Source organism: Nicotiana sylvestris, chromosome 12 (genome assembly GCF_000393655.2).
Source record: "Nicotiana sylvestris chromosome 12, ASM39365v2, whole genome shotgun sequence".
NCBI lineage: Eukaryota > Viridiplantae > Streptophyta > Magnoliopsida > Solanales > Solanaceae > Nicotiana > Nicotiana sylvestris.
Window position 1 is genome coordinate 72,392,611 of NC_091068.1, and position 12,921 is coordinate 72,405,531.

The window sequence follows — 12,921 nt, forward strand, 5'->3', positions numbered from 1 at the left end:
AAATTTTATTAAACTTTAATCCACAAGTAATTTGGATTTAAAATATATTAAATACATATTAGTCCAAATGATACTATGGGCTAGTATAATCGGGTTGATTATTTAAATCTAAAATTGATTTAAATAAAAGTCCAATGTATTATTGGGCTAGCTCGTCAGTTGGTCTTCTATCAAATGGACCGGCCCATAAGCCTCAAGCTCAATGATCAACTAGGGTTTACTCCACCCCACACCTATATAAAGGGGTCAAGGGAGAAGGCTAAGGGACAAGCAAGTAAGCAGAAGGAAAGGCCGAAGAAGCTCTGAAAAATAGCATCAAAGTCTCCATTCATATCTGCAATCATCGTCTGTGGTCAAATTTCAAATGCGAACTCAAGTCATAGGCGGACGGCTTCAAATCTTCCGTTCGTGATAAATCAATACCAAATCCTGGTTCGTGACGACCTTCAAATTGTTCGTGACGTACTACAAATCTGAAATCCGTCAAGTTCAAGATCAAGCTTTCAAGCTCTTGAACCATCATCCGTGAGGAGAAGAATCAAAGGACTATATCTCTTTAGATTTAGAGATATTTTAGAGATTGTAACCTCATCACTTGAAATTGAATATAATATTTGTCGCTATATTTCTTGTCTTGATTATTATTTTTCAGGAGCAAAATTTAGTTGTTACAACTATAAATTATACTAAATGAATTTGAATAAAATAGGATGAATAATCATAATTTTGAGATAGAGGTATAATTATCTCTTGATTAATTTAGTGGGTATTCCTTTTGTTCCAGTTTATATGAACCTATTTCCTTTTTGATCCGTTTAAAAAAGAATAATTGTTTCTAAATTTGAAAATAATTTAATTTAAACTTTGAATTCTATCCAAATAATTCACATAAATTGAAACATGGAGAGTAATAAGATTTTTGTTGTAGAGAAAAATGGAAATGAAAAAGAAGAAGGTTAGAATGGGAAAAGGGGGAAGGAATAAATAAAGATGGTATGAGAATTGATTAGAAAGGTGGAAAAGTTGCGTACACGGTCAATACTACTCATGATCAAAGGGGCCCTAGCTGACGTGTTAATAAAGGAGTGGGTAATAAGTATCGCACACGAACAACAAAGAAAACTCAAAATAAGAGAGATTTTTCATTTCATTACATTTTCAGATGGATGAATAGATATAGATACAGAAGAGAGAGAGAGAGAGGTGGTGGGTGTGAATATGGTATAGGGCCTGAGACCCCTGAAAGGGCATGGAAGTGCTGGCCATGCTGAGGCAACTCATTGGACAAGTTAAACAACTCTTACAACAACAAAATACACACTCTCCTTCTTCTTCCTCCTCCTCTTCTTCTTCTTCTAACTTCTCTTTTCCTCTTCAATCGCCACCGCTTTTACACCTCCCAAGGTTTGATTTTTCTCTTTCTTTCCTTATTTCCCCTCATGGGTTTTCTGTTAATCTTTAATTTTTATGTGTACTTTGGTCGATCTGTATGATTAAATGCTGTTTGATATTGAATTCCCACTTTGTGAAATGTTCTTATTCCTTGCTTTCTTTGTGCTTTTGGTTTTAAAGGTGTCAACTTTATGATATTTCTGAGGGCTTGGTTTTTTTTTTGTTGCCTTTGCTGCGGTGATCAAATTGGGGAAATTGCATTGTTTTTTTAGTGTGGTGTTTTCATGTTTGGTAGTTCTTGACATACTCAAATTGCTCTTATTAGTGTTCCTTAGCGCTACCTAACTGTCAAATTAGTAAACTTTAGGTCTTACAGCTTGGTCTTGCTTTTCTTTAGTGAATAAAAATATGTCACAGGTCTTTTTAAAATTCTGTTTTATTCACAATGGTGGTGCCTGGTTCAGCTTGCGCACACCTTTGCTATTCCACCGGTTACTTGTTAACTCCTGCCAATACAGTTACTGGGTAACTCTTGTCTTAGTTATTGTTAAAATTTTAAGGGCTAATATATTCTGATCACCTGCAACTATGATAAGCTCACAATCCCAATGCTAGAGCCGTTATACATAAATCGAGCTCATGTTCTCTTGGTTGTAGAATGATCACTTCAAAAGTAGTTTGTTCCTAGTCAGCAATGGTACAGTAGTTGTCCTAATTGTCTAGTGATTCATATGTTGTTTCATTTGTGGTATTGTGCACTGTATGGTATTGGGTAAATACTCAATGACATTCTTTCAGAATGAATGTTTGAATTTTCAAGAGGGATTTAAAGAAATCTAGCCAGCCAGCCTTAGCTTGTACTATCGAGACAGCTGGTTGTTGGCAGCCACTGGGTGAAGCCAATGGTCTTTTAGACAAATTAAAGGTAGTCGGTATCTGAAATGCAAACATATGGAAACAATACTCACTAGGCTAGGAACTTGGTTCAACTGTCCTTTAGGGATTGTTTTGCCATCCCCCACTAGGGAAAGAGCATATATACTGTCTTGTAGTATTTCTGAAATGCACAAACCCCGAGCTCTTTGTTTTGCAGCATTATAAGTTCGCGAACTTCTTTTCTGAGTTTAAAGTTTATCTTTCTAAGTAAGAGCCTTTGCAATTTAGCCAACAAAATAAAATTTTGATATACTCTAGTAGAGTCTTTGTCTTTTGGAGAACAGAATTTTTTAACACCTTCAAAGAATAGTAAACGAGATACTAGTTTCTCTGTTGGGATTGAGTGCTATTTTTAAATTATAATGATTTAAAACCTGTTTGGTAGTCTAAAACTTTCCTTTCGTTTGTGAAACACAATGCCAACCTACTTCTAACAAAGTACCCTCATGTAATGGAATTATCAAAAGATGCTTTATACAGCATAATTTTCATCCATTTTGAAGTCTTTTATGGTTCTACAATTTGAGCATGTTGCATTCTCATTGCAAAGTACAGTCTTATGGAATACATGGAAATCAAAGCTTTCGTCTTCTTTGTCATTATTTTTATTTAAACATAAGCAGATGAAGGCCAAAGTTTCCTCAAAACAATAGTGAGTATTAGTTGAATCGAAGTTGAAACTCATTTTCAATTGGAAGATAGAATCTTTTAGAAAGCAAAAGTAGTGGAGCTTACATCAGGATGATGCTTCTCTTGTTAGCCAGAGATGGTTGCCTGCTTGCATGGCCTCAATGCTATGGTTATGGTTTCTAGCATTTCTTTTTTCTTTTCTTGATAATGGTGGTGTCCAGGTCAGCTTACGCGTACCTCGCTATTCCATCGGGTACCTGGTCTTTTGTCTTTTCCACCCGAACAGGTATAAGTAACTCTACCCACCGAAGCTTAGGAAGACTTGAAGAATCACCTAGCATATTTTGTCTTTGCTAGTATTTGAATCGTGGTGCCCCATGGTTATCACCCTTTTCATTGACCACTGGGCCACATACTTGATTACATGTTTCTAACATCTTTGTGACTGAATTATGTGCATTTGAACACGTTTTCTTCCCCTTTAAGTAACATCATCTGGTGTGGGCTAGAATAACCGGAATCATTTGAAAGTCACAGTGTTTACATATAACATATTTGCTAGCTACTTTGTGTATTGGTGAGTGAATTAAGTAGAATATTCACATGTTAAGACTGTCTATCGGAAACAGCTTTCTGTATTAACAAGGTAGGCATAAGGTCTGCGTACACGTTACCCTCCCTAGACCCCACCTGTGGGATTACACTGGGTTTGTTGTTATTGTTGTTGTTGTTGTTATTCACATGTTAAGCCTAGCAGCTATGTTCTAGAGATATGTAGAAGAATAATTAGGGAATGCTATTTCTGGATATTTCCAAGTTATTAGGTATGCTAATTCTTACTTTCAGAATAAAAGGTTTATTGGCGCTTCCACTCTGTAACGACTTAGGTTGACGATACTGGTTACACAGTTCTGGCTAAAATGCATTAATTTGTGCATTTGGTCAAACTTGACCATAAAAGTGAAACATGTGAAAAACAAATCAGAATGTTTTGGAAAATTATGGAACATGAAAAAAAACCTCCATGTTTAATGTTCTCTTAGACATGATGGTAATCATATGAATTAAATGAGCTAGTAAAAATAGAACTTTGTAAGTTAAGCATGTTTGTAAAATCAAACTTTCTCGCTAGCTTTGCCAAGGTTGAGGTGCAGAACCTATATTTACCTAATCTGGAATCTTCTCAAATGCCTTAGCCTTTTAGATAGAGCTGATGCAGTGCTATGGTATCCGTTACGGGGTCATTTTGCTGAGTTCCTTTGATATGGTTCTCTGAAGCTTCTTAGAATACTATATTTTTTTACTTGTTAGGTTTGGGTAGGTCAGTTCACCTGGAGGATCGAGCTCCCAATTCAAACTTTTTTCTTGAATACTCCATGAGTAAACAATAAAACTTGTATCTAAATCCATGGTTATACCCAATTTTGGATTCGACTATTAAGGGTCAACTTGCGGTGGCGTTCAGTCCTTTTTCAGTTTCTCATATTTATATGATTTCATTGATTCACTGCATAATTTGAAACTTTTTACCTTGGAAGAAAATATGTGAATGAACCAGGTTTGTATCTGTGCAGGTGTTATGTTCTGAATCTTGATGACAGTTCTGCTGAAGACAGTTGCTACAATATCATTATGACTGCTGGAAAATCTGAAAATCTCAAGATGTTGGAACCTGGCAAGCCTCCACCAAAAAAGAAAGCTCGGAAGGAGAGGAATCGAGGAAAAGTGACTGGAACTTCATGCTCCATAGAGAATTTGGATCCGCAAATATGGAAAGAATTTCCTGAAGACTTATTTGAAGCTGTTATTGCAAGACTACCAATTGCCACTTTTTTCCGCTTCAGATCTGTCTGCCGCAAATGGAACTCAATGCTGATGTCCCAAAGTTTTTCTGAACAGTGCACCCAAGTTCCTCAACCACAACCGTGGTTCTACACCATTACTCATGAAAACGTGAATACTGGAGCCATGTACGACCCTATGTTGAAGAAATGGCACCATCCTACTATACCTGCACTGCCGACCAAGTTGATAGTCTTGCCAGTTGCTTCTGCAGGAGGTCTTGTCTGTTTCCTTGATATTGGACATAGGAGCTTCTACGTATGCAACCCTCTTACTAGGTCCTTTAAAGAGTTACCAGCCAGATCTGTTAAGGTGTGGTCTCGTGTGGCAGTAGGGATGACATTGAGTGGGAAATCAGCTTACAGTATCCTTTGGGTTGGTTGTGATGGTGAATTTGAAGTTTACGACTCCAGAAAGAACTCTTGGACTCGTCCAGGATCTATGTCCTCAAATGTTAAGCTTCCTATGGCACTCAACTTCAAGTCGCAGACAGTCACCATCGGTAATAAATTTTACTTTATGCGCTCAGAGCCTGATGGAATCGTGTCCTATGACATGGTTACTGGGATCTGGAAGCAGTTCATTATCCCTGCACCCCTACATCTGAGTGATCATACACTAGCAGAATGTGGGGGCCGCATAATGCTTGTCGGGCTGCTGACAAAGAATGCAGCCACTTGCGTGTGCATATGGGAACTGCAAAAGATGACTCTTTTGTGGAAGGAGGTTGACAGAATGCCAAATATATGGTGCTTGGAGTTTTATGGAAAGCACGTTCGGATGACTTGCTTGGGTAACAAAGGTTTGCTCATGCTATCTTTAAGATCAAGACAAATGAACCGGCTAGTAACGTATGATTTCTCAACCGGAGAATGGATGAAGGTCCCCGGTTGCGTGTTGCCCCGTGGGAGAAAGAGGCAATGGATCGCGTGCGGGACTGCTTTTCACCCCCGTCTTACAGCTTTGGCTTAACTTGGGATGCCCAGTAAATTTCTAGTCACAGCAGAGTGCGATTTATTATATCATGTGGTTTTAGCTTTTCCCATCATAATCTGCAGCCTAGTGTTCTCTTTGCTGAATTTATTACCACTCTCTTGTATAAACATCTAGTTGTTAAGCTTTTCATTCCAGAGGACTAATCTACGACTACTTATTATTACATTAAAACGTACAACCTCTCAGAATTTGAGAATTTGTTGTGTCTTATGTATCGGAAAATTTGTTTCTACCTTTTCTATTGTGGATCATGGCATTTTACGTGTTGGGACTTTCAGATAGAATGGCGTTTTAACTTAATTTTGGTTAAATTTACTTGTGGTGATTTGCCTACTGTGCCTGTGAGTTCCAAAACGAGGAATTACAAGTATTGCACTTGTTTGTGATTGTTCCAAAAGATTTTGTAAAGCAAGGATAGTTAGTGTGTGAGGTCTTGTAGATGTTTACTGGCATCACATGCACAAGTGCTCTCTGAATTGTGCATTACTGTTACCCATTACATATATACAAGTGTTCTCTGAACTAACACGGCTATACCTGCTATTCAATAATATTAGGAAAATTCTTCCATTTGGTAATATATGTTTCCCAGCATAAAGGATTTTATAATAATGGTTTATACTAGAAGTGAAAGGATATTTAAACCTCTGCAAGAACGCAATGGACACAAATATATCAACACACGAGACAGGAGAAAATTTATACTTCTCCGAGTATCTCACAAGTTAAAAACAGTTCTATTGAAGTTTCTCTTCAATTTCTACATTGGGCTAAACTTTGAGAAAAACACTACTACAACAAGCAGGCAAAGCCTATAACACCACCACTTTTAACTTCCATGCTTAAGCCATGCCCCCGCTGGTTGCGGTCCTTATTATCTGGAACAGAGCTGCAATGGGAGAAAAACGATTAATTCAACCAAAAAGAGAACAAACGAAAACAAAAGAAATATGCATGTAGTAACCTAAGTCACATGAAGATAGGAAGATCTTACATGAGCCAATGACAACAAAGACAAAGAAACCAAGCAATATAGGGCCAACAGGATACTGGTTTCCCTTTTTTGCGGTAGTTTCAGGAACAGCTCCTCGCTTGGTAATGTTTTTCTCAAACCTCTCAATCTTCCTGTCAGCAAGACGCCTCGATGTCGTCTGATCATATGCAGCAAAACAGAGGAATGATTCAGAACAAAATCTTGTTCAAACTACTAGTATATCTTTTTGAAAAGAAAGCATAGCCAGCTTTCAACAAGCAACCAAGTCTCTCGTCGGACAGGATAAGCATCAAGCACTCTAGCAAGGAGCTCTAGTATTCAACATTCATATTACAAATATCCAATAACTTACACCTCCCCTCTGGTTTAGGGGTTTAGCAGAGGTAAGCCGCCTCTCTTTTGTCGTGAAATATCTATTACCTCCCTTTGAGCCTAAATCAATGCTGTCCATTTTAAAGGTTATCTGATCAAAATACCATCCTTTTCTTACGTTATTCACAGTGTCAATTTTGAGATGAAACTTAGAGCAAAGAATATGAGAACAAAAAAATAATAACTTAACAATTCGCAACCTTCTCCAATAGATAGAGGTTGCCATACTGGATTCAAGGGTCAAGCTGACACAGTTGAAGATTGGAGAACTGCTCCCTCTTTATCATTTGATGGAAGAATTGGAAATGTTTTGATAAAAATGTTTTGAAAAAGATTTTTCTCCACACCAAACACACACACACACACTATATATATATATATATATATATATATATATATATATAATTTATATGAGCCTAATGCGGATTCAACTATTTAAACAACGGAAACACTAAACAGCCTAAACCATCATTAGAGCATCTATACCAAGTCATGGAATTACCAAAAACCAAGCTCCTAGGCTCCTGGAAAAGTAGAGCATGAAAGCAATGCAAGGAATACATAGGATTGCCAATTGGGAGAAGCACTTTCAAAAGAATCCAAAGCAAACATACTATCAATTCTACGACAAAAAAAAAGGGCAGCCCGGTGCACTAAGATCCCGCTATGCGCAGGGTCCGGAGAAGGGCGGACCACAAGGGTCTATTGTACGTAGCCTTACCCTGCATTTCTGCAAGAGGCTGTTTCCACGGCTTGAACAATTCTACGCCAAAAAGCTAAATAAAATTGGAAAGTCCAAGCACTAAAGGTCTTTTGCGCATTAAGTAGGTAAGATACCCAAGTTTACCAATTGCATAGATAACAAGAAAAGATCTACGCTCAAAAGACACCTATCTTTTCCCTTTCGATTAATCATTGGATTCTGTCCCAAAAAAAAAACAATTGATTTCATATAACTTACTTAAGATAACTCCACCCATTACTTTCAAGGTAAATTATGTACTACTTACTTTCAACAACAAAAGAGAGAGATCTATTTACAAAAAAATTGTTCTGGCTAACAGATCAACAAAATACTCAAAAGATGAATTGAATATCAATCATCTGGCAATGGATCACAACAATTAAACAAATATGAGCCACAAGCAATGCCATTGTTACCAAAACCCAGAAAAAAAAAATTAATCATGAAAGGAAAAGACGAAAATATAAGAAGTTATTGAACTGAGACGAAATCAATCATCAGATCAATAATGTGGCCGCCTTGAATTTCAAATCTTAATTAAACTAAGAAACCAGAAATAATAAATAAAAATAATCAAGAGACTAGGATTTAAATTATATGGGTTCAACATTAAAGTTTATAGCATTGAACCCATTATATTTATAAAATTATGCGTTCATATCTACTATTTGTTTCAATTTTAGTTAATTTTTACACATAGGAATCCACCCTGGGAATATCCAGGCAGGTACAAAAAGGAAAAAAAAAACAGCAATTAATCCATCGTAACTTCACATTTCAAGATCTAAAACAAGAAAAGAAAAGACAAAAAAAGTTTCGAGTTTATTGAATTAAAGTGAAATCAATGATCAGACAGATCACGGGATGACGGATCACAACAATTAGTAATCCAAATAATAAGCTTGGAGCAACGACATTGACTCAAAAATTCATAAAAACAAAATTTAAAAACAGATTTAAGTTTGCGTATTACCATAGTTGAAGCAAAATCCGGTGGCCGCTGATAGATGAGAACACGAAAAATTCAGCTAAGGGTTTCTTCTTCCACCTTTTCTCTGCCCCAATTTATTTTGACTTTTTATTCATTGAATTTCTAACTGCTTTTGAAAGATTTTATTTATAGCCGGGGAAGAAGGCAGGAGCCCATGAAAAACGCGTCACACTCCTTCCATTAATTGGACAAATGGGTCATAAACCACGTATCTTTGCTTAGCTGTCCATATTTGATTGGGTAAGTTGAACACGTCGGAATCCTTGGGCCTGGGATTATAAAAAGAATGAGGTTTTGACACAGTTACCCACAAAAACAAAACTATTTACCCATGTCTATTTTTTTATTTTTCTACCCATAAACTAATTATATTTACTACCCATAATAGATTTTGTGGGGAATATTTTCTTTATTCTCCAATTCTTTTTTATTTTTATGCTTCTTTTTTTCTTTTCTCCTTTTCTTTTTTCTCGTTTTCTTCTTATTTTTTTCTTTTTTCCTTTTCTAATTTCATTTAACTTCTTTCTTTTTATATTCTTTTTTATTCATAATCTAATTTTATTTACTATTTTCACTATTTTTTATTATTCTTTTTTTATATTATTATTAAAGAAAAATCAAATTGTGTACCAATTAAATATAGCTAATACAACTAAAAAAATATTAACTAACATATGATACCAGTATAATATATAGCTATACCAACAGGGTACAGAATTGTACGCAAAAGGTTAAAAAAAATTTAATTCAATTATTAAACTGAAATAATATCAGTTGTCAATAAAAATTTCAAAAAATTCTAAAAGGATCTAATTGCAAGAGTATACCGTTACATTATATAGCATACTATAATATTATTATTTTTTTGTATTTTCAATTTGCCCCTCACGCTGGGTAAAAGCTTAAAGCAAATTAAAAGGGAAAAGACAAGTGAATTTACGGGTAATAAGTATACTATTATAGTATTTTGTATACTATTACAGCATATTGTTACAGTATATTTCATATTATTACAGTATACTATAACAATTATATTGTATACTATAATAGTATACTGTTGCAGTATAACTATATACTCCTATAGTATACAATATACTGTAGCAGTATATTGTTAGGTAACTGTGTTCTTCTTCGATTATTACAATATAACATTGCAGTGTATTGTAAACTATAATAGTATATTGTTGCAGTATAGCTATATACTCATACAACATATTGTATACCGTAGCGGTATACTGTAGTTGTGTTCTTCTTCGATTTTCAAATGAAAATTTCGATCTCAATCACCTCAAATCAGCTCCAAATGCTATCAAATTTCAGTATGAACTTCCAGAAGGTACTATAAGCAATATTTAACAGCACCCACTTTGAATCAAACAAGAAATCTTCAAAAATAAAATTGAGCTTCAAGCCCAACAATGGTGAATATTCAAATACACATAAAAATTTAGATCTGGGAAGCTTACTCGAAGATACTATAAGAAATATTTTATAGCACCACATTGAATCAAACAATAAATCTTTAAAATAATAGCACCACTTCAACAATTAATGTGTACTCCATTAGAAAATCGAGCGAGAGAAAACAATATCCAAATTGTTAAGATTCTATTGAAACTAAAACTAAATTAAGGTTGAATAAGAACGAATATTACGTGTTGCTGATGTGACTAGCTAGTGGCGACTACAGTAACAATAAATAAGAAGAAATATAAAAGAGATGGAGAATTGGAGGAAGGTAAAATGAGGAAGAAGAGGAACATAATAAAGGCGGGTAAATAGTTTGGGGATCATGGGTAGGATTAGTAAATAGTTTGGGCCTGGTAATTAAAGGATAAATAGTTTGAAATTAATGGGTATAAAGTGAGATTTTCTCTTGAAGAATTCGTAAAAATAGCACGGGTTAACCAGTTTTCGGACTGGTCATTCAAAAATAGTCAGCGTTTACAAAGTCATTAAAAAATAGCCACTATTTTGTTGCAATACGAATAGTTCCAGCATAATATACTGGAGATCGGTGCACCTGTGTATGAACTTCCAGCATATTATGCTGGAACTCCAAAACGCGGACCGGTCCAGCATAATATACTAGAGAATGGAGCACCGGTGCTCCAATCTCCAGTATATTATGCTGGACCGGTTTATTATACTGGAACTCCAGTATATTATACTGGAGCATTTTTCCGGATTTTGAATATTGTTTTCGTTCAGATTTATATTTACATGAAAAATGGCTAAATTTCGATTACTTTTAAAACTGTGGCTAATTGAATGACCACTTGTAAATCTGGCTATTTTTGAATTTCTCCCGAAGAATTCTCCCAAAGCCCATTCACAATAAGCCCCGTACTTAAAAACCAAAATAATTACCCTTGTTCTACCCATACAAAATAATTACGCGATCAAACCGATATACTATTTCAGTATATATGTATACTATTATAGTATACTATTGCAGTATAGCTATATACTCTATTATTGTGTACTCTTACAATATATTATGATACAATAGCAGTATATTATCGGTTAACTATATTTTTATTTAAATTCCAGCTGAAAAATTGCACATTATACCGTTTGGATATATGTATACTACACTCTTATGGAATACTTTGATACCGTAGTAGTATACTATTTAGTAAATGTGTCTTATTCAAGTTTCAGTTGAAATAATGCATATAATTGCAATATATCATTTCGTTATTTTTTTTCTTTTATAAATCTTTTTTTGGTCACTAGATTGTGTATCATATAATAAGTCCTAGTAATAATAGTCCTCAAAGTTAGTTAATCTCAATATGTGGTTGCAAAGTAATCCTATTCACGTAATTCATTAATGAGACGTTTTGGATCGGGGGATGTTGATCTATGAATGCAGAAAAAAAAATACAAAGAAGCTCTTGAAGCCTTCAAACAAAAGCACATATGATGAAGAGATGAATAACGTGCAATGTAGGAAAATACATGAGAGAGAAAACACAAAAAGGTAGAAAGTAATTAGTCGGCCAGATTCAATATTTATTTTTTCTAGCTGATTCACATAGACACGGGCAGAGCTAGAGAGCGAGTTAGGGGTTCGGCCGAACCCAGTAGCTTCGATTCAAACCTTGTATTTATTTTATGAAATTCATTAAACATGTATAGATTATTAATTTAGAACCCGATAACTTAAAAATAATTGGAATCCCGAACCCATAAGCTTCAAATCCTAGCTCCGCCTTTACTGATATAACATTAATTATATATAATTATACATAAATTATACATGAATTTTATATATATATATATATATATATATATATATATATATATATATATATATATATTCGCTAGCTATATTTGATTTAAGATATTAGATGGACAACCTTTTGGGTTAATTCTTCAAGTATGTCACGGTAAATAGGAAAAAATAGGAGAGTGAAAACACAAAATAATTGAAAGTAATTTATGGGTAAAAGGAAAAGTCAGGGAAAAGTCATGGTAATATTTTGGACCACATAAATGTATTCCCTAATAAGTTTCGAGTGGGTAATTAGTTTGGCCTAAACGGGCATTTTGTATAGATTTCCCTTAGATCAATTTTTTTTTGAGCAAATAGGAAATAGATATATTAATAACTAAGGAACATCTAGTACATGGTCGACATGACTTGCATCTCGGAGGATGCATTTGTTTCCTAAGCTTGCTAGCCTATTACAAGCTTTGTCACATAGAAGTTTTTCGTGACAAGTAGATTCAAGTTTGTCACTTTCAACAAAATCCGTTACATCAAAAGGTGGTACGACAAGAACTTTTTTAGCGGACTTCACTGCTTTACTTCTTCCTGCCAATCCCTGAGCTTGGCTATCCCTTTCTAGGACCCCTTTTGCTAGCTGGTGGGCAATCCTATTCCCCTGCTTGAAAGTGTGCTGGAGAGTAACCCTCTGCTGGTGCATTAAGGACCTACAATCATTAACAGTTTTATTAAATAATTTATTACCATTTTGTATTGTCTGGATAGCCTCTGAGCAGTCTATCTCAATC

At 35.0% G+C, this 12,921-nt stretch overlaps 2 protein-coding genes across 2 annotated transcripts; one reads left to right on the forward strand and one right to left on the reverse strand.

Moving 5' to 3' along the window:
- The first annotated feature begins 1,145 nt into the window (after positions 1-1,145).
- Positions 1,146-6,035, forward strand: LOC104243586 (F-box only protein 6). The gene is made up of 2 exons (XM_009798797.2): positions 1,146-1,404; positions 4,533-6,035. The coding sequence occupies exons 1-2, from the start codon at positions 1,250-1,252 to the stop codon at positions 5,770-5,772; spliced, it is 1,395 nt and encodes a 464-aa protein (XP_009797099.1). The 5' UTR covers positions 1,146-1,249; the 3' UTR covers positions 5,773-6,035.
- Positions 6,036-6,469: 434 nt separating this feature from the next.
- On the reverse strand, positions 6,470-9,043 carry LOC104243585 (uncharacterized). The gene is made up of 3 exons (XM_009798796.2): positions 8,881-9,043; positions 6,791-6,947; positions 6,470-6,685 (listed from the first exon to the last, which is right to left on the reverse strand). The coding sequence occupies exons 1-3, from the start codon at positions 8,881-8,883 to the stop codon at positions 6,639-6,641; spliced, it is 207 nt and encodes a 68-aa protein (XP_009797098.1). The 5' UTR covers positions 8,884-9,043; the 3' UTR covers positions 6,470-6,638.
- Positions 9,044-12,921: the final 3,878 nt, after the last annotated feature.